General features: G+C 44.0%; 1 protein-coding gene across 7 annotated transcripts in view; it reads left to right on the top strand.

The window, feature by feature from the left end:
* The window catches only part of UNC13B (unc-13 homolog B), a 196,617-nt gene that overhangs the window by 148,503 nt on the left and 22,580 nt on the right, over window positions 1–25,534 (top strand). For all 7 annotated transcript variants that reach the window (XM_064291767.1, XM_064291765.1, XM_023545165.2 and 4 more), the window contains 9 exons: window positions 9,508–9,554; window positions 12,457–12,535; window positions 14,619–14,693; window positions 15,211–15,430; window positions 16,080–16,307; window positions 16,946–17,087; window positions 18,968–19,137; window positions 19,588–19,703; window positions 21,337–21,500. In XM_064291767.1, the coding sequence (XP_064147837.1) occupies window positions 9,508–9,554; window positions 12,457–12,535; window positions 14,619–14,693; window positions 15,211–15,430; window positions 16,080–16,307; window positions 16,946–17,087; window positions 18,968–19,137; window positions 19,588–19,703; window positions 21,337–21,500 (1,241 nt within the window). The remainder of the gene's footprint in view (window positions 1–9,507; window positions 9,555–12,456; window positions 12,536–14,618; window positions 14,694–15,210; window positions 15,431–16,079; window positions 16,308–16,945; window positions 17,088–18,967; window positions 19,138–19,587; window positions 19,704–21,336; window positions 21,501–25,534) is intronic.

Genomic DNA, 25,534 nt, shown 5'->3' with positions numbered 1-25,534 from the left:
GCACTGTTTTAAGTACTCTCATGTGTATTATATAAAATTCAGTTCTTTTCATTCATACCACACTACCAAAATAGCTTTTGTCAAGGCCATCAGGTGACTATCATATTGCCAAATCTAATGGTTTATTTTCAGTCCTCCTCTTAATCAGCAACTTGACACAATTGATCACTTAAAAAAAAAATTGTATCGACTTTATTGAATTATACTTCATGTACCATAAAATTCACCCTTAAAAGCCTTTAAAATATATATAATTCAGTGGTTCTTAGTATTTCATGAAGTTATGCAACCATTACCACTGTCTAATCACAGAACATTTTTATCACCCCCAAAAGAAACCCCATGCCCATTAGCAGCTGCTCTCCAATCTTCCTTCCCTCAAGCCCCTAGGAACCACTAATCTACTTTCTGTTTCTATGGATTTGCCTATTTTGGACATTTTATATAAATGGAATCATACAATATGTGGCTGGCTTCTTTCATTTAGTATAGTATTTTCAAGGGTTATCCATGTTGCAGCATGTATTCTATCTCTTTTTGTGGCCAAATAAAATTTCGTTGTATTGATAACACCACATTTTTTTAATCTATTTATCAGTTGATGGACATTTGGTTATTTTTACCTTTCAGTGATTATGAATAATGCCTCTGTGAACATTTGTGTACATATTTTTGTGTGGAGATGTTTTCAGTTCTCTTTGGACTGTATCTATGAGTGGAATTGCTGAATCATATGGTAACTCTATGTTTAACGTTTTGAGGAACTGCCAGACTGCTTTCCAAAGTGGTTGCACTGTTTTACATTCCCACCAACAATGTATGAGGGTTCCAATTTCTCTGCATTCTCACCAGCTCTTGATATTGTCTGTCTCTTTGATTACAGCCATGCTACTATGTGTGAAGTAGTATCTCATGTTGGTTTTAATTTGCATTTCCCTAATGACTAATGATGTTGAGCATCTTTTCATGTGCCTATTGATCATTTTGATATCTTTTTTGGAGAAATATCTATTCAAATTCTTTGCCCATTTAAAAAAGAATTTTTTTTTTTTTTAAATCATTAAGTTGTAATAGTTCTTACATATTCTGGATACAAGTCCCATATCAGATACATGATTTGTAAATATTTTCTCCCATTCTATGGGGGTTATCTTTTTACTTTCTTTATGGTGTCTTGTTACACAAATTTTTTTTATTTCAATGAAGTTCAATTTATCTGCTTGTCTTGTATCTCTTTAGCTTTTGATGTAATATCTAACAAACCATTACCTAATCCAAGGTCGTGAAAATTTATTTACTTCTGTGTTTTCTTCTAAAAGTTTTATAAATTTAACTCTTATACACTTAGATCTATGATTCATTTTGAGTTAATTTTTGTATATGGTGTGAGGTAGGGAAGGACCCCTGGTGGCACAGTGGCTAAGTGCTCAGCTGCTAACTGAAAGGTCAATGGTTCGAACCCACCAGCTGCTCCATGGAAGAAAGATATGGCAGTTTGCTTCCATAAAGATTTATATCCTTGGAAATCTTATAGAACAGTTCTACTCTGTCCTATAGGGTCACTATGAGTTGAAATTGACTAGATGGCAACGGGTTTGGTTTTTTTTTTTGGTTGATGAAATAGGGATCCAACTACATTGTTATGGGTGTAGCTATCCAGTTGTCCCAGGACCATATGATGAAAAGACTATTCCTTCCCCGTTGAATCATCTTGGCATCCTTGTAAAAAATCAATTGACCATAAATATAAGGGTTTATTTCTGGAATCTCAATTCTATTCCATCTATCTGTAGTTTATCCTTATGCCTCAATTCCTCCTTTTTGGAATACTTTCTTCACTTGAATTCCAGTATACTTCTCTCTTTAGGCTCTCCCTTGACATTATTGGCCATGCCTTCTCAGTCGTCTTTGCTGGACCCTCCTCGTCTCCCATATCTCTTTTTAGCATCCCAGGATCCAATCCTGACTTCTCATTCATACTTACTTCCTAGGTGATCATTCCCAATTTCATGAGTTTCATGAGCAGTCCTAGGTTTATATCGCTAGCCCAGACTGCTTTGCTGAACACTAGACTCCACAACTACTCAACATCACCACTTGGATGTAATTAGGCATCTCAGTTTAACATTTCCAAACCAAACTCCTGATTCTCTTCCCCAGGCCCCTGCCAAACCTGCTTTTCCTGTAGTCTTCCTTACCAGTAAATGGCAACTCTGTTCTTACAGCTGTTCAGGCCCAAATCCATAGATTCATTCTTGACTCCATTTTATCTCTCACAACCCACATCCAGTCAATCCATTAGTAGATTGTGCTGCCTCTACCTTTAAAAAATATCCTGAATCTTAGCACTTATCTCCACATTTACCATTACCATCTCTGTCTAAGCCACCGTTTTCTCTTGTGTAGGTAATTGCAGAGATCTCCTAAAATGGTCTCCCTGCTTCTACCTTTGTCCCTGTGTAGTCTCTTCTCCCGACAGCCACCAGAGTAATCCTTGTAAAACATGAGTCGGATCATATCACTTCTCTGCCCTAAACTTTCCAGTGATTTTCTGTCTTACTCAGAATGAAAGCCAAAGTGCTAGTAAAGCCCTACTTGAACTGGCACTCTTTCACCAACTTGCTATTCCTCCATACCAATTATGTTGTCACCTTAGATTTTGCACTTGCTGTATGCTCTGCCTACAATACTTTTCTCCTAGAGCTCTGAATGATTTCCTTATTCGTTTCCTCAGGTCTCCACTGAGATGTCACCTTATCAGTGAGTCCTTCCCTGAAAACCTTTTATAAAAGTTTAATAGCAACTCCAACACCATAATCAGGGGCACTAACTTTTTCCCTTACCGAAATTTTTTCAGCACAGCCTCTCTCACACCTGACATATATTCATTTCTTTCGGAGAGCAGACCCTGGGAACCAGAATGCCTGTTTTGAATTTTGGCTTTGCCACTTGCTGTGACTTTAGGCAAGTTTCTTAACTTCTCTGATCTTCAGTTAAATCAACAAAAAAAATGGAGATAATAATAGTATGCACCCTATAGAGTTGTGAGAAATAAATGAGCTTACTAAAATAAAATACTAGATACAGAGTAAGTATTCAGTTTAGTTAGCTGCTATCATCATCTTCATCATGTTTATTGTCTGCTCCTTTCACCAGAATAGAAGCTTCTCAAGCTCGGGGGCTTTGCTTCGTTCACTGCAGTATCACCAGCACTGAGAATAGTACCTAGTGTATGATAGGTTCTCAATAAGTATTTGTTGAATAAATGAATCTTCACCTGGGAGGTAGCTGCTCTTACCACTTTTTACAGATAAGGAAATGCAGGCTTAAATAAGTTGAGTGCCTCAAGTGTTTTGACTCCCAAGTATTGTGGAGTTAAGGTTGTTTTATTGGGCATATTGGAGGAGGTAGTGGTGGGGAGATATGCTATTTCCTCATAAAATTGACTGTCTGGAAGAGTGAGATCATTCTGGGGGTCAAGAATTTTCCTGCAAAGTAGGTGTTCTATAGACATATATCACTGAAACCAAAAGCTAAATCTGTGTAGAAAAAACCCTAAAGTGTCTTAGAAAGTCAGGAGGCATAAAGAATTTGTTAACAAGAAAAGGTTTTTTTTTTTTTTTTTTTAATGTTTGTCCATTGGGTGGGACAAACTGAGTAGCTAGTATAGCAGTTCCTAGGGGTCTGGAAAATGGTACAGGCTACTGGCTAAGAGACCTATCTCTTCTTTGGTAAAGGACAGAGAGGTACTTTCTTAGAAAAGTTGCACTTTTCTAAGTCCTAAAAGTCGCAGATGCCTTTTACTACATAGAAAAATATTTTGCTAAATACATATTGGACATGGGACAAATACAGATGTGCTAAGCCCCTAGGTAACAGAGTTGAGTAATATATATAACTCTTGCTCTCAAGGAGTTCACAGTTTATAAAGGAAGACATTTATATAGACTGTTACAATGGGAAAGAGCCCTGGTGGCGCACTGGTTAAGTGCTCAGCTGCAAACTGAAAGGTTGGCAGTTTGAACCCACCAGTAGCGATGCAGGAGAAGAATATGGCAGTCTTCTTCTGTAAGGATTTATAGCCTTGGAAACCCCATGGGGCAGTTCTACTCATCCATAGGGTCTCTTTGAGTTGTAATTGACTCAGCAGTAATGGGTTTATTACAATGGAACATAATAAACACTGTCATAAAAAGTGTGCACATAGAAGCACGGGTACCATGGATACATGATGCAGAGGCAGCTAATTCTGACTTCTGGGGTGAAGGCACATAAAGAAATCTTCACAGGGACATTAATATTTGAGCTAAGTTTTAAAAAATAAATCTGAGCCCACTCAGTAGACAAGAGAGATGTGGGAGGGAGGTGTGGAATCTCAGATGTGACAGACAATGTTCAGTAAGACTTGCATACAGGACACATGAAAAGGAGAGGAAGGAAAGGAAGCTCAAAAGATGGGGAGTACAAATGTTGAAGCACTTTATGTGCTATAATAAGGAATTTGAATTTCATCCCAAAGGTGATGGGATTAAGCAAAGAAAAATGTGATTAGAACTTTGAAATAGAAAATATGGAGGATAGATTATAGATGAGTAAGTTCAGTGGAGAGGGATCAATTTGGAGTCTCTTTTTTTTGATATAGTGCAGATGATGAGGGTCTAGACTAGGGCAGCAGCAGTTTGAAATGGAGAGGCAGGAATGGATGCCAGGTACTTCAGTGGTAGAATATCTAGGGCATGGTGATTGACTGGATGGGATGGGGTGGAGAGAGGGAAGAATCTGATGTCTGGCTAGGGTCTCAGGTAAGGGATACAAGAAGAAGTTTGGAGGACTAAGTTTAGTGTTTGGATATGTTGAATTTGAACTAACCAGGGAATATCCAAGTGATTTGAAATACACAATTGGTATGTGTTAGATTAAAATAGGTATCTGAAGGTTGGGTATAACTGCTTTGAGGAGTGGAAGAGAGCCGACTAGTGAAATGGCATAGTGGGAAAGCCATGCCAAATAACACTGAGGGCCCAGTTGAGATTAAAACTCTGCATCTATTTGCTACGGTTCTTGTCTATACAGTGGTGGAATTTGTCAAGGCATGATGCATTGAGTACCAGTGAGAAGGATGAACAGAATTTAGGTGCATTCTCTTTCCAGTTGCCATCGAGCAGATTCCAACTCATGGTGACCCCATGTGTGTCAGAGCAGAATGTGTTCCATAGGGTTTTCAAGTAGATTGCCAGACTTGTCTAGTGCCTCTAGACTTGAACTTCCAGCCTTTCAGTTAGCAGCTAAGCACATTAACTGTTTGCACACCCAGGGACTCCTAGGTGCACTAAAGAATGCTTAATTAACTCTTGCTTGGGAGGGTATCAGGGAAGGCTTCTCAGAGCTGTGCTTTGGAGAAGGAATTGGATTTTATCCTGTGGAAAGAAGATACGAGGTGCTGTTTCAGGCTGATGGCACTGATGGAACAGAATGAGTAAATAAGTACGTGGAGTTTTAAATATGTGACCTGTTTGGGTAACAAGGCTGTTGATAGGCAGTTAGATTGTAGGAAGCAGGGGAGGAGAGGGGAGGGAAATTTTGGGATTGGGGCAAGATCATGCAGAACCTTGTCAACAGACTGATATTTATTCTTTAGTCATTGAGGGGAGATTTGGGGAACAGAAGGACACAATCCAAGTAACTTTGACATGGTGTATAGAATGTATTTAAGATAGTGGAGGAGGAGAGAAACATTTCTTATTTGAATCACAGGGTCAGTTAAAGTATGCCTTGCCTAATTTTCTTATTCAAAGGGAACTGAGTGTTCTGGGGGCGGTGGGGAGTAGATATAGAAGAGATATGTTCCCATTCCAAGAAGTGCCTTTCTCTTCTCACCTACCTTCCTGTAGCTGTACTATTGTGGAGGATTCCTAGTCCAGAGTTCATTTGCCTGTCAGGACAGGCCTAATGTCATCAGAAATAGCTTGAAAAACTGAGAACTTATAAATTAGTTTCTTGGATTCTCCCTTCTATTTGTGATGAGATATCCATGGATCTCTAAAAGGAAGGGAAAAGAAAATGGAGAGGAGCCGATGGGCCCAGGTAGATGGACTTGCCTTAGAGGGGGAAGCCTGTGGCCCTATCCACATGTGGCCTAGAAGGCAATGTAGTCTCTGACAAATAGGAAAGGAGTAATTGCTAGACTTCATTCTCCCATTGTGGCTTGCTTGGGTCCTTCTGGACGTGATCATTTCCTTTAGAGCATTGTCTTGGATTTGACAGATAATCAGACCTGGGTTTGCAGTTTGTGTTTTATAGTCCAGGTCATTGTAACTTCTGTTAGGGCAGTGGGCAGTTGAAGCTCCAGGGTCTATGTGGCCCTTCAGCATTCTGGTCCTGGCCTTAACTGGGTTCTGGGAAAATAGGCCAGGACTTACTGGGCCTCATGGCCAAGCCCCCTTCACAGAATGGAAAGGGCTCAACCACCAGGTCTTTGGGTTTTGAGGACTTTTCCCAGAACCAGAGTGAGTTCATGTGGCCTCTGAGGAAGGAACTCACGCTGTGCTCAGCCAGATTGGCTAGCTTGTTGGGGTGGCCCTTGTTAACAATTCTGATCCTGTGGCTGTGACAGCCCTGACCCTGAATGCAGGCCACTTTTGAAAGGGGTAAAGGATAACTAGAATCCCCAAGTAGACTTTGTCCTTTGGTTTGAGTAATCCCTGGGATGTTTCCTACTAAAAAGTAGGGACCAGCAAATATAGGAGGTAAGGATTTAGGGAGCCAGTCAGCCAAGCTCTGTGAACTGCCCAGTTGTTCAGAGGACCTCTCCCTCTCCATGGGGTTTAGCTGGCATTTTCTTTAGGTTCCTTGCTATAGGACTGAATCTAATAACCTCTCTGCCCTCTTTTTCTGCCCTTTTTCTCCTTGCAGAAGGAAAGCGAGGAACTCTTCAGGTTGTGCTTTGGGCCTTTTGGGCCCTTTTTATTGTCTATTCTCCACCCCCCCTCACCTGATCACGGGGTGTATGCATGATCTGTGCTTCTGAGCTTTGGCTCACCCAGAGAGTCTGTTTTTCCCGAAAGCAGTTTGTGCATGATCCATTCTTATGTGTGCTCCTGCAGACATCCCAGGAGCACGGTGAGAGGATATGTGTGCTGGCATGGGTGCTCATTCAGTGTAGCATGTGTGTGCTTATACTACACTCAGTTCGACTGCCTCAGACACTGTGATTGTCCTCTTCTCACCCTATGTTGCTCAGTGTGTGTCCTTTTTCTACCTGTTGCTGCAGACTGGCGTATGCTCTAAACCCTCGCTGAGCCCAGCATGCATGCACACTTTGTATTTGAGAGCAGGAGTTGCTGCAGGCAATTTGTCTCTTGCCTGGGGCCCTAACTGTGAATGTGCTTTGTGGCTTGTGAGCAGGCTTCCTGGCCTCTCAGAGCACAAGCTCTGTAGATCTCTTGCATGGTTCCCCCCATGCATGTGAATGCAGAGTATACTAATAATGCTCTGTGCCTGCAAGCACTGGTTCTTGAAGACAGTGAGGGCTTATGTTTGGGGGCTCTAAGGGACACTGTGAATCCTCCCCAAATGTGTGTATGCGCATGGTCTGTAGTCATAAGTGCAGGACCCATACCCACCTTGTGTTTCCTTCAGGGCACAAGTTGTATCTATAAATCTACCTCCTGTAGGTACTTTGTCTAGATCTCCTTCCAACTCCCCTGGCTCTCCTTCATTGCCCTGTGTGTGCAGGCTCCTGTAGACATGGTATCCCCTCCAAACATATTAAATGTTCATGATCTGAACCTATGAGCCCTGGCTCCCAAAGACTTTTTGTGACTTTATTTCCTTAAGCCCAGTGCTTTCTGGCAAACATTTAATTCTGAGTAGGAAGTAAGAATCTGCTCAGTACAGTTGCTGTTTCCCAAGGGGAGGTAAGTTTTGGTTGGTAGGATCTGGGGATTTAGAGCTGAGCACCCTCACAAACAACCTTAGGAGACTTGTAGTTTCTCTAGTATTTCCTACCTCCTCTTGGAAACCCTGGTGGCGTAGTGATTAAGTGCTACGGCTGCTAACCAAAGGGTCGGCAGTTCGAATCCTCCAGGCGCTCCTTGGAAACTATGGGGCAGTTCTACTCTGTCCTGTAGGGTTGCTATGAGTTGGACTTGACTCAACGGCACTGGGTTTGGTTTGGTTTTTGTGTTGTTTCTTCTACTGTACCCATTGTCTTTTGCATTAACCACTTCTGGCTGCCTTTTGGGCCTAGCCCTCCCTTTAGCAGTATTGTCCCACCCACAGAACCAGGGCAGTAGGCAAATGAGATGGAATGGGGCATGAAGGGCTGTGGGCAGTAGGCAACTTGAAGAAGGGTCTTACTGAGAAGAATCTTAAGTCCAAAGTTTATCTTGAGCCTTCTGCTGACCCAGGTAATTCTTGCTCATCTTTCCGTCACCTGTTAGCCCTGTCCTCTCTCTCCCTATTCTACTCTGTCTCCCCTCATTCTATCCATAATTTCTCTAACCTTTAGCTCTCCCAAAAACATTACCCCCTGTCCAAAGCTAAGCAGCTTACTTCCGCCTCCTTTGTCCAGGAACTCATTTGCTCCAGGGATAATTAACTAGATCTTAGGGCACAGGGAAATTGTTGGGGTGGAGGGGAACACGGGGGCCAGAAGCCCCAAGCCTGCTAGCACGGGGACCTGTTGTGCCTAAACACCATGTACCACTGGTTCGCTGGAGAGCCTGGCAGCTCTGGAGCTCCCTCTTCTCTGCACACTGCTTAAAGGACTTACTTTACTTTGTTTTGTTGTTGTTATTGTTGTTTTTTGTATGGAAGACTTCAAAAGTGTTTTTGCTGTATTCCTTCCTTAAATTATTTAATGCCTCAATTTTCAACTTCTCAGGGAATTCTCATAAAATTCACCAGAATGATAAATGAAGTATTTAATCTGCCCTGAGTTATCTGGTTATATACAGTTTATCAGATACCTAAGATGTGTAGATAGTATGTGACCTGTATGCTCAGTGTCAGTGAGTTAGGGGTTTAAGGAACCTAAGCTAAGTCAAATCACAAGATGAAACGGGAATCCAGAAAGACCAAACCTGACTCTGGGGTAGCCAGTGGATCTTAGGAATGTGGCTAGAAGACCTGACTCTGTGAAGTTGTTCTTTTGCTTTTGTGAGGCCTGGAAGCATATATGGACCCTTATCTTGGGTGTGGCTTATCTTATGAGTTCTGGCAGCTACCACACTCCCTCTGGACCATAGCCCTGGGATCTCAATGAGCTGAACCTTATATCCTTTCTCTTCACTGGGGAAAAGGGAAAGAAAATACTGCTCATTTCAGCAGTCTGCTTGTTGCCTTGGCTGATCAGGACATGGGTTTCAACCTCAGGCTGGCTATGTCACCACATGGTATATGCGACCTACACTGCTCTGGGCTTCCTACTTTACTGTTCACTGCCCAACCTATAGGCAGTCTCCCATCTCTCCCAGGATCTAACTTTTTTTCAATCTCTTTTTCAAGATTCCAGATGATGGTGACCCCTCTCTGCCCCAGTGGATACCTGAAGGGTAAGTGATTCTCTGTAAGGTTTCTGTGGATTTTATGCAGTCTGTCTTGCTGCTTTTAGCTTTTCCCCTGGGAAGCAGATGAGACAGCTCTCTAAGCTAGATCACGAGGAAAGAAGAGGTTTCACTGTAGGTAGGTTGGTTCTCTGGGACAGAGGAGAGAACCTTGCGTATTGATTCCTCAGAGGCAGAAGAGGGAGCTTTACTGAGTGGTTCCCTTGGGGCAGGAGAGGGAGCTTTGAGGCTCTCCCATCCTTGCCTCTGGAATTTCTGATCCATTGGATCATGGCGGTGAAATGCCCATCAGGTGGAAGAATGAGGAAACTAGAAAAATATCTGCATTTGGAGACATCACATTTCTACTCCATTGTTGATGGGATGGCTGATTAGATTACTCCTGTGGACTCAGTCCTGCTTCAGCTGTTGTGAATCACCTACTTATTCCCCCTTTAGTCTAGACATAAGCAGCATCCCTACTGAATGCTGCATGTTCTGTCTGTGCTTCTTGTCTGGGAGTTTCAGACCCATGTGATTACACCAGGGAGTCATTTTAAGCTGCTCAACTGCTGCCTGTAACTGACTGCTTTTAAAAGGGAAAAGATTTAAGTGTCTCCTCCCCCCACCCCGCCCCACACACACTGCCCATTAGTTCTTAGGACATCCATTCTCCCCTTGCTCTACAAAGGCCTTCTGACACCAGAGTTCTCAGTGGTTGCCCCTCTCACTTTTGGTCAGAGAAGAAGAAAGATGTGATCATAAAGTCAGCTACTATATTTTTACATGCTTGTTGAATTATGTCCCCCCAAAATGTGTCAGCTTGGCTAGGCCATGATTCTCAGGATTATGTAATTGTCTACCATTTTGTCATCTGATATGATTTTCCTGTGTGTTGTGAATCCTACCTCTGGTGAGGCAGGATTATAGGCAGTTATGTTAATGAGTCAGGGCTCAATCTACAAGATTAGGTTGTATCTTGAGTCAATCTCTTTTGAGAGATAAAAGAGAAGTGAGGGAGGGAGAGAGAGTGCATATCACCAAGAAGCAACAGCCAGGAGAATAGCCTGTCCTTTAGACTCGGGGTCCTTGCACTGAGAAGCCCCTAGGCCAGGAAAAATTCATGACAAGGACCTTCCCCCAGAGCTGACAGAGAGAGAAAGCCTTGAGTTAATCATGTGCATGAGCCACCCTTTTTTTTTATCAAAAGCTTGTTTATGTTGCAAAAACCTTCTTAGCTTAAGTGATACATATTATAGTTTTTAAAATTAGCTACAAACTTTTGGCACCAGCTACTTCTTCAGTGGGATTTAGCTTTTTTTCTTCTAATGGTTCTAAAATACCTACATGCAAATGGAACATATCCAAGCTGTTTTTAAATGGAGCCACACAGGGGTTTTCTAAATGTTTCTCTTTTACCTTCCTTTCTTTCCGTTTAGTCCTAGGAAGCTGTCATAAGAACTTTCCTAGGCCTGGTAGTCTCATTGATAACAGAACTTACTGCCTGTGCTCACTAAGCTAGTCTATTAGAAGTCAAAACATCCGGTTGCCAACTCCTGGCCTTGACCCAATTTGTGGCTCATTCTTTGCCTATATGACTGGCAGTACCTATGTATTCTTCTGGGACATTTCTCTTTTTAGAGCAACTGTGGTATACAACCCAGCCACGCCTCCGTCCCCACTTCCTTGTCCTCATCGACAATCTAGTTCATGACTTCCTTTTATTGAGGCTCAGAATGTTAGCACCCAAAAGGCTAGGGAGATTTTGTAGTCCATTCCCTTGTTTTACAGACATGACACCAAGGCCTGAAGAGAGGAAGGGGTTTTGGCAAAGGACATGTAGTGAGTTTGTAGAAGTATTGGAACTAGAATCCAAGTTGTCTCACTGTAAGACTGGAGTTCTTTTTGGGATATCCTCTGTTTTTATTGCTTATTGATATGGAAGAACAACAAAATTAATAAATATGGAAAAGTTACAAAAATTTTAGAATACAGTTGCTCCAGCTGTAATTTTTTTCTGGACCCTGTTGATTTATTACTGGGCTGGACCAGACTTTCAGGTCCCACTGCTGCTTCCTGAATGGTCTTTTGCAAGTCTCCTATCCCATCTACCCTGCCTCCACTTGAATATGAGAGCTTCTCTCTCCAGGAGACCCCCTTTCTTCAGGAGGCTTGGATAGACAGAGCTGGTACTTTTTAAGGATGGAAGAGGTCTCTCTCTGTCATTGTTTGGCAGTCTCCTTCACCTAGGCAACAGACTCTTCTTCTCATAGAGCTGCTCCTGTGGTCTCTGTACTAGCAAAGAGCAGGCAAGACTTAACTTTGGAGAGCAGTGTCTCAGGCCTGGGTGTGAGGGAGGAGCCCAATTGACAACCAGTTCCCACCTTGCCTTATGGAGCACCCGAACCCCAGTGCCGTTGAGTCAATCTGGCTCATGGTAACCCCATGTGTGACAAGTAGAACTGCTCCTTAGGGCTTTCTTGGTTGTATTCTTTACAGAAGCAGTTCACCAGGGCTTTCTTCTGCAGAGCTACTGGGTAGGTTTGAACCATCAACCTTTAGGTTTGCAGCTGATTGCAAACTGTTCGCACCACCGAGTCTCCTTTACTGAGCACAAGGGCCTTCAAATAAGCAGAGGAGCCTTGGACTGTCACTGTGGGATAAAAGAACTCTCAAGCCTTGGCTAAAACCATAGGAATCCCTGAGGGGCACTCTGAGAGCAGATTCCGTTGCTCATCATCCCATGGCTTTTCCCCCTCACTTTCTGTCTTCCTTATCCCTCTTAAAGGCACATGGTCAGGGTCAGTTCTTCTTCTTCAGGGGAGGGAGGGTTCAAGGAGAATGGAATACTGAACCTGGCAGTCATTCAAGGTAGGATTGGAGGTCCTGACATATTTTCATCTCTCCTCAGGCCAGCTGGAGGCCTTTATGGCATTGACAGCATGCCAGATCTACGCAGAAAGAAGCCACTGCCACTTGTCAGTGATCTGGTGAGTAAGAATTGTGCAAGAAGCCTTGGGGTGTCCCCCATTTGGATCTGGCAAACTGTCAGTATTGGAAGTGGCCCATTTAGTGACCAGTTTGGTCTGATTGAGCAATCATTTAAGCCTTACTGAGACAGTAATGATTTCAGTGAGTCCTTGGCACTATACTCCATAGTCAGATCCCCAGGTTCTTCATTAGCTCAGGGTCCTACCTGGAACATTTGTGGTTCATATCCTCAAAGCTGAGCTCCTGTAGGTATCTAGCTCTTCTAGGTATCTCTACAATGTTCTTTGATTACCTAGAAACTGCCTCTAGCCCCTGACCTAGATCATTGAGCTTGGAGTGGAATGAACATGACATCTTCTTGGAGTCAAGTGAAAATCTCCTCTCAAAAACATAGACTTCCTATACTATCTCTATACCCAGTGTCTGGCATTGAGTGATAATGATAAAAATATGTAGGATTCAGTTGAAACAGACTTAGGAGGTAAAGCTGATCTCAGGACCTCCAGGATGGCCAGAAGCTGCCATTCTGGGTCACACTCTTAGTAGCTCCTGATGCAGGATCAGCTCAAGGAGTTTTCTGTAGCCTTGTGAGAGTGGAGTCAGGTCTAGGCACTGGTAAGTTCTCCCAGAGTCTCAGAACTCTAAAGCTAGAAGCCAGAAACCTGAACCCTTTTTCTTGTTACTATTTTTGATTCCTATTTTCTTCTTTTTTTTCCCTCTATTCTGCTTTTTCTATCCACTCCTCTTCCCTTTTCTTTTCTGTGCTCCTTCCCTACTCCCTTCCCCAATTTGTTTCTACCTCCTTAGTTGGCTGAATGGAAGAATCTTCTGCCATTTTAGCTTTATTATTTCCTTCTTTCCCTCCTTTATTTTCTACCATTTGTGTATTTTCTCCTTCTTTCTCTTTTTCCTGCTTTCTTCTTCTCTTATGTACCTTTCCTCCCACCAGCTCCTCATGAAGATAAATTTTGATATCTACCTTCTTTTGTTCCTTCATCATTTACCACCTCCTCTTTTTTCTCTTCTTTTCTTTTCTTCCTACTTTTTTTCTCATACTCTTATCCACCAGCTTAACTGATTGAATAGCAGTATCATATTCATTTCTTATTTCCCTCCTCTGTCTTTACCCTTACTTATCTTTCACTTTATGGTTTAACTTTATTTAGAGTAGGAGCTCTAGTCCCTGAGCCCTGGCCAGTTGTCTGGGTTGAAGACAAGTTTTAGTGGAGAGATGCAGAAGGAGTTGGGAGGTGTTCCCCACTTTGCACTATAGAGCAGGACCTCTCAGTTGCCTCTGAAATTTTTCATGTCCTGAGGCTTGCTTTAACATCATGTTGTTCTCTTCTCTGCTGTCTTCTACACAGGCTATGGTGAGTGTTTCCAGAGCCCCTTCCCATCCTCTGTCCACATCCCAAACGACCTGGGCTCCTCCCAGCCATTCTCCTGCCTTAGGACTGGTATTATGACTTCTCTCTGCCTAGTGCCTGCTGCCTTAGAGAAACCATGCCCCTCTCCAGGGGGTGCCCCTAAAGCTCAGACTTGGCAGATATGTGGGTACCTCTCCACAAGAGCCTCAGCTCCCGGGCTTAACTCCCTGCCCTCCTTGGTTTGACTGAGGCTGCCTTACCCCGTTCATTCACCAAGTCCCCTACTCATTCGGCTGCTGGCCTTACAACCACCTGGGGATCATATGGGAAGGGGAAAGTGACTCTGGCGGGGTTGTGTGTGTATTCTATTTTTAGTGACCTGTTTCCTTCTGTAATACTATTCATTTTCCTTTCCCTTCTTATAAAACAAGGAGTTCCTGAGGTGTAGGATACCTAATAATAGTGAGGGAAAGAAAAACTCTTTGGGATGATAAGAGACACTGAGAGAAGTGGTGTTCTAACACTGTTAGGACATTCCCCTGAGGTTCTTGAGTTTTAGATCTTAACCTGAAACACTTGTTATCTGTTACCTAGTATAAATAAAAAGAGTGTAGTAAACTATAGTTTAGTGGCTTTGGTCACTGAAGCTCCCCCTCAGGACTTTGCTAGCCCTTGGTGTTGGTGGCCAGGGCTGATGGCAGGTCTTCTCTTACAGTCATTGGTCCAGTCTCGGAAGGCAGGCATTACTTCTGCAATGGCTACACGCACCTCTCTCAAGGATGAAGAGCTGGTAAGTAGCCCATGATCTTCCATGAGTCTACTGGTCTGAGCACTGGTGATTATCTCTGTAGCCATACTAATTGGGAATTCAAAGGTCTTGGACACACAGTGTTAACAAAACAGATAGATAGCATCATGTCTCAGTTTTCCACACTTGCGTAGGCAGAGCTCTAGACCAGGGTGTAAGTCCCAAGTCTCATGTTTGCCTTTGGGAGGTGGTCCACTGACCCTTCTGAAGTTTAGGGTTTTGTGGTAGCTCTAGTGCCTTCTGATCCCCTAGAAAGCCTGAGTTCTGGGACATGGCTCAGACCTAGTGTTCAGTTCAAATCCATGTTGAATGACCAGGAGTACGCTACATTGGAGGCTTGTTTTTGCCAGGCTGGGCTATGGGCTGTGCTAGGCTAGAGAGTCTTCTCAGCTGCCAGAGGGGAAGCCAGGCTCCTGATTGTCCTCCAAGGGCTTCAGTTCTGGTATCTCCCAACAGAATTCTAAAGTCACTGGTTGGTGATGGGGTATGTGTCTTTCAGAAATCCCATGTGTATAAGAAAACCCTGCAGGCCTTAATCTACCCCATCTCGTGCACCACACCCCACAACTTTGAGGTCTGGACAGCCACTACCCCAACCTACTGCTATGAGTGCGAGGGTCTGCTTTGGGGCATTGCCCGACAGGGCATGCGCTGCAGTGAGTGTGGAGTCAAGTGCCATGAGAAGTGCCAGGACCTGCTCAATGCTGACTGCCTGCAGCGTGAGTACCCCTGTGGGTGAGGGTGATGGGCAAAAGAAGAAGGGCCTCTCCAAAAAGTCTGGCAACAAGGAAGCTAGATTTGCTGAACTGTACTTGGTTCTGAAGCTCTTTCTTTTTCATAGAAGGTAGGATCCGGATTCAAGTGACATTGCCTTCCCAAATAACAGGTCTTATAGCACTCTCTTAAACATTTTTAGGGAAAATTCTTTGACCTTTCTGAGATCCTCTATTGGGGCTAGAATCTCTTTCAGGATTCAGATGATCCCAGAGGCTGAGCACAGTGTTTGCACTGGCCAAATGACTAGAGCATGTTGAACAAGGGACAGAAGCTAATGAGGATAGAGTTCTATGAAGTTCTGTGCCCCACAGAGAGACCTCCTGAAGTCTAGACCTTAGGGCCCAGGGAAAGTAGAATTTGTTCCTTGCTCGTAGAAGAAGCATCTATACAGCAGTGTCAGGATCAGAAGTTTCAGATGGTTCAGGCAGAAGTCCAGTAGGAGAGTGTGCCAGGCTCCCAAAGGCCCTGGCTAAATATGTGTTGCCATCATGGAGTCGGGAGAATAGGAACAGGAAAAGCAACAACAGATGTTGACCTGTTAGTAGGTGACCTGTTGGTCAGCCCTACTTTCTGTCTCTGGCCGTTCTTCAGGGGCTGCAGAAAAGAGCTCTAAACATGGAGCTGAGGACCGGACCCAAAACATTATCATGGCCATGAAAGACCGTATGAAGATCAGAGAGCGAAACAAACCGGAGATCTTTGAAGTTATCCGGGATGTCTTCACTGTGAGCAAAGTTGCCCATGTGCAGCAGATGAAAACAGTGAAGCAGAGTGTATTAGATGGCACCTCCAAGTGGTCGGCCAAGATTACCATCACTGGTGAGCAGGCCAAAGTTTGGGAGGATAAGAAGGCCTGAGGCTATGAGAAAGAGACTGGGGAAGAAGCAGCCTGAGTGTGAGAGAGTAAGGGGTTGGCTGGGGAGGAAGATGATAGGCCCAAGGGGGAAAGGGAGAACCTCATTATTCATCTCTCCTCCCCACCTAAACCTTGGTGTAGGGGGTGCTGGGAGAGGCAAGACTGGCACCTGTAAACAATATGAATGATAATACAAGGATTTGGTAACAATATGACGTTATAGATTTGGTTAACAGTCTGATATTATAAAAGCCTGAGGATAGAGGAAAGGGGGTAGGGAAGAGACCAGGGAATAGTTACTAGCTAGGTTTACTAGCAGGTGGGCCGGGCTGAAGTATGCATATACCAGAGGGGTAATGACCAGTGTAGGAATAAGTGGTCAGTTAGGCTCGGAGAGGGCAGATTCTTGGGTTAGGCTTTGAGGGAAAGGCTGGTGGCCCAGGACTAAGGATATATGTGGAGGAATGAGAAGATGAGAGTTCCTGTGCAAGGAGCAGGGAGACACTGCTTTAAGATGAAGAGTATATGAGTAGTGCTATGGAGGGCTTTCGACTTTCAGACCATACTCTGAAGCCTCTTTCTATATATGCTTGGATTGCAGTGGTGTGTGCCCAGGGCCTACAAGCCAAGGACAAGACAGGATCCAGTGACCCTTATGTGACTGTGCAAGTGGGCAAAACCAAGAAGCGTACCAAGACCATTTTTGGAAACCTGAATCCTGTTTGGGAGGAGAAGTTCCATTTGTAAGTCACAGAGGGCAGCCCATTGTTTTGCCTGGGACTTTGTGTATTTTAGGAGCAGCATTAAGTCCTGCTATTTTGGATTTGGTCCCTAAGAGGGACTGGGCAGAGTCAGTGGGGAAAACCCATTTCTCAAATGCTTCACTTGGGCAGCAGCCATTATTTCTCTCGGTTTCTTTCCATAGCCTATTGTATCAGGGTTACTGTACCCAAACCCTGTCTTAACTAGGCCTATGAAAGGGACCTCAGGGCACCCATACTGTTTTTTCTAGCACTAGACAGGTTTTACTGTTGCTAAGTGACACAACCAGGAACTGGTCACCCTACTGTGTACCTCCCAGCCCTGCCACATTGCCTAAGAGGGGTAGGCTCTTGTAAAAGAGTAGAGAAGGAATGTTCTTGTCCTACAACTGGGTAATTCTGGCTTAAAGATGGAAATTTGTGTCTGGAGGAGTTTCAGTTTCCTGTAAGGGCTCTGCTTTTCTTTCTGCCTCGGTTCCTACCCATCTTCTTTTTTCCACTATCTCATTTTCTTACAGACTATTTCATATTACAGTAAGGGGTGGTTGTTGAAAATTGACAAGCTGTAGCCTAAAATTCGACTAGTCCATGGAGAATCCAGAGATGTTTTATCATGCCCTTAAGGCCTAGAATCAGGTCTTTGAGTCTGCCCCACCTAAGCAGGCTGGCCAGGTAGAGGCCTTCTTCTGTTGGCTGCTTGGAGAACATATGTAGAAAAGGACTGGGACATAGTAAAGTTAATCTCTACAATCTAGAAGCAGCAGTTACTGGTTCCTGCTTGAGTCCTTCTTATGGTTAATTCTAAATGAATTGGCTTTGTGGTCATCTGTGCCCACGTTCATCCGTTCAGTAAACAATTTACTAAGTCTCTATCCTGTACAAAAGGAGCCCTGATAACACAGTGGTTAAAGCGATTGACTGCTGACCGAAATGTCAGGAGCTTGAAACCACCAGCGGCTCAGCAGGAGAAAGATGTGGCAGTCTGCTCCCACAGAGATTTACAGCCTTAGAAACCCTGTGGGGTCGCTATGAGTCAGAATCAACGTGACAGCAGTAGGGATTTTTTTTTTTTTGGTTTTATCCTGTACATGATACTGTGCATCTAGAAATGAATAAGACAGTCTCTGACTTTAAGAAGCTCATTGTTGATTTGTGTATTTTTAGTAGACCAGTAATTACACTATAATATTTTAATGGAATATGGAAAGAACATAGGGAAAAGAGCAGCTAATTCTGTCACGTACAACTTGGGTAAAGCAACAGGAGCCAGAAAACAACTGTTGGGGAAAAAGCATGAAGGGGGTACTTGGGCACACTCCCTTCTCCAAGGCAGACAGCATAGAGGAGGTGACAATTCAAGTCATCTTGAGTATTAAAGGATGGTAGACATTCACCAGGTGCAGAGTGGGGATTAGATAGAAAACTAAGCAGATATGATCAGATGGACATATCATGAACATCTAGCACCTTTATTATTTCATGTCTTGGACTCTGAAGAGAGAGCTGGCAGTTGTTTCCTAGGGCTCTGTAGCATCTGTCTAGCTGTTTTCATGTCGGTGTTGTTGCTAATACAGCTAACTCCACAGGAAGTTAAAATTGATGCTGCTACTTTACCCCTGTGCCCTTTGTCCTAGGGCAATAAGGGCTAGATGGTGGTAGGTAGAGCCACCAGGCCTAGGAATGAAGAGCCATTTGCTGGGATGTCCTGACTCGTTTGGAACTTTACTTCTACTTTTTTGACTCCTTCTTTTCCTCTTCCAGAGCATCAAGTGCAGTTGATGGAGTTTTGGGAGGGAATGGGAGTAATAAGAGTGGGGGCTGCTGGGTCTGTCGCTAACAGAGCCTGCCTAATTCTCTCACAGTGAGTGCCACAACTCCTCTGACCGCATTAAGGTACGTGTGTGGGATGAGGATGATGATATCAAGTCAAGAGTAAAGCAGCGGCTAAAGCGAGAGTCAGATGATTTCCTTGGCCAAACTATCATTGAGGTTCGGACACTGAGTGGCGAGATGGACGTCTGGTACAACTTGGGTGAGGAAAGAGAACTAGAGAAAGTTGCTGAGAAGGGAGAATATGAAGAGGGGATCTGGGAAAACTCCCATCTTCGAAAACACCACTCAATCACCAAAGCATATCTCTATACAGAGCCTGCCTTACCTGCAGAGAATAGACCACGGGTAGGGATGGGGGACAGAGGAGTATGGAAGGATGGAACTCACTCTGGCTGACATTCTTTAGGTTTCAGAAGACCCTTTACTTTTCCTACTCATCCCCAATACTTTTAGCCCCTTGGCCACTCCTATTCTCCCACCTAGCCAGTCCATGGATATTTGTGGAATATGTGGTCTCTGGAGTGAGTTCACCCTGCTGGGTGTACCCTTAAATCAGTGTCTCCTTTCCCTTGGGCAAAGCCAGGATGGGGGCTGTCTAAGCTGTCTGTAGTTGTGTTGGTATCAATCTTCAGTCTTCTTTCCTTCCCAGAGAAGAGGACAGACAAGTCAGCTGTCTCAGGGGCTATACGACTACAAATCAATGTGGAGATCAAGGGGGAGGAGAAAGTAGCCCCATATCATGTGCAGTATACGTGTCTCCATGAGGTGAGCCCAGCCCTTGGTAGATGGGATACCAGGAAGCAGTGCTGGGAAGGGGCCTTTGAAGATAAGTAGGATTACTAGGTGGTTGACGATCTAGGGCCTATTTTTTAATTTTATCCATGGCTAAATGTATTACCCTGGATAGCCCGAGTAACAGCCCCAGCCTTAGTGTCTCAGGAATGTGAGAACAGCCTCCTGGAGCTACAGGAGGGACTGGGCAATGACTTGAAGGACAGAATTTCTGTGGAACCCTATTTATATTCTCCTACACTTGACCACCAGTTTGTTTTGTCTTTAATACAATCATGCACCCCATAATGTTCGTTCAGACAGCATCCGACTGCATATACATCCATGGCTCTGCTCCCACCCTCCAGGGGATGCCCACAACCCTACTCAGCAGCATGGCCACCCCACAGCCCCCCACCCATGGGAATAGGCACCCCTGCCGCTGGGAAGAGTAGGCGCCCAATGCTGCTCCTGAGTGCCCAAGGTCAGCAGGTATCACAGTTCTGGCCAGGGTGGGGCCGCTGGGTTGCCAAGACCACTTCCTTGATGCTTGGGCCTCTCCTGGAGCCACCCAGCCATGACCTTCAAGGGACTGTGGGGGCAATCACCAGGTGGGACCACTGAGCATTCACCTGAAGTGTCTGGAGCCAGAGCTGCCCAGGCTGTGTGCCGCACAGCAGCCTCCAAGGCTCATGCACCCGGGAGCCCTACACACTGCGGACCCAGGTGTTTGCACAACATCCAAATCACAGAATGTATGGTGGATGTTCCTTGGAAACCCTCTGGGGCAGTTCTACTCTGTCCTATGGGGTCACTATTAGTCAGGATTGACTCGATGGTAATGGGTTATCATGGACGTTAAGCAACCCATGACTGTCTACATCTAGGAAATATCCTCAAACTTATGTATTAAACCAGATTGAAACACCTATGTCAGATCCCCAAGGGAAACAATGTAGGCAAGTCCATCCTGGTTGTCATCTTTCTGGCCCCTCAGTTGATTTTCTTTATGGCAGCCATATCATGGATCTTCACCTTTTATGACACAGACTGTTTTTAGAATGTACTGAAAGCCACAGACCCTCTCCCCAGAAAGCTGCCCAAATTTCAGGTGGTTCATAGACACTTTGAAGTCCATCCATAAATTCTCTAGAATTAAAAACTCCCGATAAAACAGGGCATGGGCTTTGGAGTCAAAAGACTAACTTGGATCCATCTCTACTACTCACGCTCTAATAGGGTGACTTTGAGGAAGTTTCACAAACAAAACTGAATTTTAGTTTTTTCATGTGTAAGATGGGCATTATAATTCCTACTTCACTAAGTTGTGGTGAGGCTTACATGAACTGAGGTGTGAAAAGCATGGTACCTCACATACGGTACACATTCCTTCCTTCCCTGAGCGCACCTAGTCCCCATCAAGGCATACCAGGCAGGCAGAGCTCCCAGTGGCTCTGACTAGAACAGTTCTTCTCTGGTAGATGCTATGGACTGAGTAAGCTCAAGGCTTCTCGGGGCAACCTAGTTTGGGCTCTTTTCTGGTCATGCTTTTCATTCTGCTGCCCTCGAGGCCAGCCTCTCTTGTTCTGCTTAACCCTTTCCTTTTTTTCTACTCTGTCTCCTGCAGAATCTTTTTCATTACCTCACAGACATTCAGGGCAGTGGAGGAGTCCGGATTCCTGATGCTCGAGGAGATGATGCGTGGAAGGTATACTTTGACGAGACAGCCCAAGAAATCGTGGATGAATTTGCCATGCGCTATGGCATTGAGTCTATATATCAGGCCATGACGTGAGTCTTCCCTGGGGTTCTGGGAAGTGGCTGCCAATCCTTGGGGTGGCTAATGAAGGCACACTGACAGGATGGATGGGTTCTTGGTGGTGTTGTATGCCACAATTCATTGGTTTGTTTTCTCCCCTGAGCTGGGCAAGGTGGTCCATGCACCAAGGCAAAGAGGGTATATGTATAAAGGGAGTGTGTCTGCAATTAACTCAAGGAGAATGGAGAGAATTCAAGGATAGGAAGGAAAATGACATGGGAGAGTGTACAAGGATGAACCTGCCAGAATATCACAGGCCTGAGCAGACGGGGTATGTATGTCTGTGACAGAGAAGCTGACCAAGACTGTCCTGGGAGTCACAGAGGTCACTAAACTGTAGGGAAGGGTGCTGTGTATGGAGTTCAAGACTCCTGTAACAGGAACTCCTGCCTACTATGATAAGAGGTGTGGCTTATCTGTTGGTGAGGCTGCCACTAGAGCTGTGCACAGGAAGCAACCCTAGGTAAGCAGAGGCTAGCTATTGCCCTAGCTGTGCTTCATTTATTCTACAAACTTACATTGAGTTTCTACTGTGTGTCACTCACTGTGCTAGGTGCTGAGAACACAAAGATGAGTAAGAGGGGACCTAGCAGAAGAGAAAGACTGGTAAACAAACAATTAGAATATAATGTGACAAGTGCTATGATAGAAGTACTCATGGGTTATTAGGAGAAGACTAGGAAAGGGCACCTCAATTTTAGGGGAAGCATGTCAGGGAGGGACTCCTTAAAGAGGTGACACTTAAACTGAGTCTTGAAATAGAAAAGGAGGAAAGGTATTTCTTGTAGGGCATGTGGAGAAGTGCTAAGATTCAGCAGAACATAGTATATCCAAAGAATTGCAAGAAGTTCAGTGTTGATGGAGAGAAGAAACATGGTAGGGGATAAGGGTGGAGAATGGCTGTCTGCCATTCTTACTCTATTCACTCTCCGTGGGTGATCTTATCCAAAGCTGTGTCTTCAACCACCACTCTGGGGCTAAGGACTCCCAGATCTTTTGTTCCACATCAGACTTCCTGTGCTTCAGACCCATTTCCGTCTCACAAACTCAGCATGGCTAAAATCCAGTCAACGTCACCTCCACCATATCTGCTCATCTTCCTAAATTCCTTGTTTTAGTAAATGGAACCATTTTCTACAAAGTTGTCCAAACAGAAATTTAGGAATCAACCTAAACCTTTCCTCCTCATTTACTGCCTTCCCTTTAATCCCCTTCAACCCCACCCCCCCAAATATACAATCAGTTTCTAAAGCCTCTTGAATCTATCTACTAAAAATGTTTTTAATCTCTTACTGTTGCTACAAAACCAAAAAAAAAAAAAAACCATTGCCTTGAGTCAATTCTAACCCATACCAACCCAATAGGACAAAGTAGAACTGCCCCACAGGGTTGCCAAGGAGCAGCTGCTGGATTCAAACTGCCAACCTTTTCGGTAGCAGCCATAGCACTTAACAACTGTGCCACCAGGGCTCAACAACAGCAACTCCTATAGAGCATTTCTTATGTGCCAGGGAATGAATATTAACTTATTTAATCCTCATGTCAACCCTGTGAGGGTGGATGTCATTATTATTACCATTTTTGTCTGTGAGTGAAAGGTGGAGCTAAGATTCAAACCCAGAGACTGGCTCTAGAATCTGCGCTTTTAACCATTTCTCTGGCTTCTTGCCTGCATGATTGCAGTAACTCCTGAACTGGTCTTTCTATCTTAGTCTCATCTCTTTCCAACTTTTCTAGCTTTTCATCCAAGTGACATTTTTTAAAGACAGACATAATCACACTATGCCTTGTTTAAAAATTTACTATAGCTTTTAGTATAAACCCTTTTTATTATCTATTTTCTCCCTACTTCTCTTCTCTCATTTCTTGCTATTCATCCACCAAACACTTTGCCATAACTGGGATTTCTCAGTTATGAATAGATTTGTATTTGTACTGCAGTTTCCCTTTGACCGCACACTTCTCCGTTTGATTAATTCCTGCTACTCCTTTAAGACTGGGCTCAGCCCATTTCTTCTTTGGGAAACTTTTAACCTCTAGCTATTCAGATTTCCCCCACATGTTTGTCAGTTTGTCATACTGTGGGGGCTTGTGTGTTGCTGTGATGCTGGAAGCTATGCCACCGGTATTCAGATACCAGCAGGGTCACCCATGGAGAACAGGTTTCAGCTGAGCTTCCAGACTAAGACAGACTAGGAAGAAGGACCCGGCAGTTTACTTCTGAAAAGCATTAGCCAGTGAAAACTGTATGAATAGCAGTGGAACATTGTGTGATGTAGTGCTGGAAGATGAGCCCCCCAGGTTGTAAGGCACTCAAAAGATGACTGGGGAAGAGCTGCCTCCTCAAAGTAGAGTCGACCTTAATGACGTGGATGGAGTAAAGCTTTCGGGACCTTCATTTGCTGATGTGGCACGACTCAAAATGAGAAGAAACAGCTGCAAACATCCATTAATAATCGGAACCTGGAATGTACAAAGTATGAATCTAGGAAAATTGGAAATCGTCAAAAATGAAATGGAACGCATAAACATCGATATCCTGGGCATTAGTGAGCTGAAATGGACTGGTATTGGCCATTTTGAATTGGACAATCATATAGTCTACTATGCTGGGAATGACAACTCGAAGAGGAATGGTGTTGCATTCATCGTCAAAAAGAACGTTTCAAGATCTATCCTGAACTACAACGCTGTCAGTGATAGGATAATATCCATACACCTACAAGGAAGACCAGCTAATATGACTATTATTCAAATTTACACACCAACCACTAGGGCCAAAGATGAAGAAATAGAAGATTTTTATGAGCTGCCGCAGTCTGAAATTGATCGAACATGCAATCAAGACACATTGATAATTACTGGTGATTGGAATGCAAAAGTTGGAAACAAAGAAGAAGGATCAGTAGTTGGAAAATATGGCCTTGGTGACAGAAACAATGCCGGAGATTGAATGATAGAATTTTGCAAGACCCACAGCTTCTTCATTGCAAATACCTTCTTTCACCAACATAAACGGCAACTATACACATGGACCTTGCCAGATGGAACACACAGAAATAAAATTGACTACATCTGTGGAAAGAGACGATGGGAAAGCTCAGTATCATCATTCAGAACAAGGCCAGGGGCCGACTGTGGAACAGACCATCAATTGCGCATATGCAAGTTCAAGCTGAAACTGAAGAAAATCAGAGCAAGTCCACGAGAGCCAAAATATGACCTTGAGTATATCCCACCTGAATTTAGAGACCATCTCAAGAATAGATTTGATGCATTGAACACTAGTGACCAAAGACCAGACGAGTTGTGGAATGACACCAAGGACATCATCCATGAAGAAAGCAAGAGGTCATTGAAAAGACAGGAAAGAAAGAAAAGACCAAGATGGATGTCAGAGGAGACGCTGAAATTTGCTCTTGAGCATCGAGCAGCTAAAGCAAAAGGAAGAATTGATGAAGTAAAAGAGCCGAACAGAAGATTTCAAAGGGCCTCTCAAGAAGACAACGTAAAGTATTACAGTGACATGTGCAAAGAGCTGGAGATGGAAAACCAAAAGGGAAAAACATGCTCAGCGTTTCTCAAGCTGAAAGAACTGAAGAAAAAATTCAAGCCTCAAGTTGCCATAGTGAAGGATTCTATGGGGAAAATATTAAACGACGCAGGAAGCCTCAAAAGAAGATGGAAGGAATACACAGAGCCATTATACCAAAAAGAATTAGTCGATATTCAACCATTTCAAAAGGTGGCATATGATCAGGAACCGATGGTACTGAAGGAAGAAGTCCAAGCTACTCTGAAGGCACTGGCAAAAAACAAGGCTCCAGGAATTGATGGAATATCAATTGAGATGTTTCAACAAACAGATGCAGCGCTGGAGGTGCTCACTTGTCTATGCCAAGAAATATGGAAGACAGCTTCCTGGCCAACTGACTGGAAGAGATCCATATTTATGCCTATTCCCAAGAAAGGTGATCCAACCAAATGTGAAAATTATAGAATAATA

This window comes from Loxodonta africana, chromosome 9, assembly GCF_030014295.1.
Source record: "Loxodonta africana isolate mLoxAfr1 chromosome 9, mLoxAfr1.hap2, whole genome shotgun sequence".
Taxonomy (NCBI): Eukaryota; Metazoa; Chordata; class Mammalia; order Proboscidea; family Elephantidae; genus Loxodonta; species Loxodonta africana.
The sequence above is the reverse complement of the archived record's forward strand: the minus strand, read 5'-3'. Positions and strand labels throughout refer to the sequence as shown.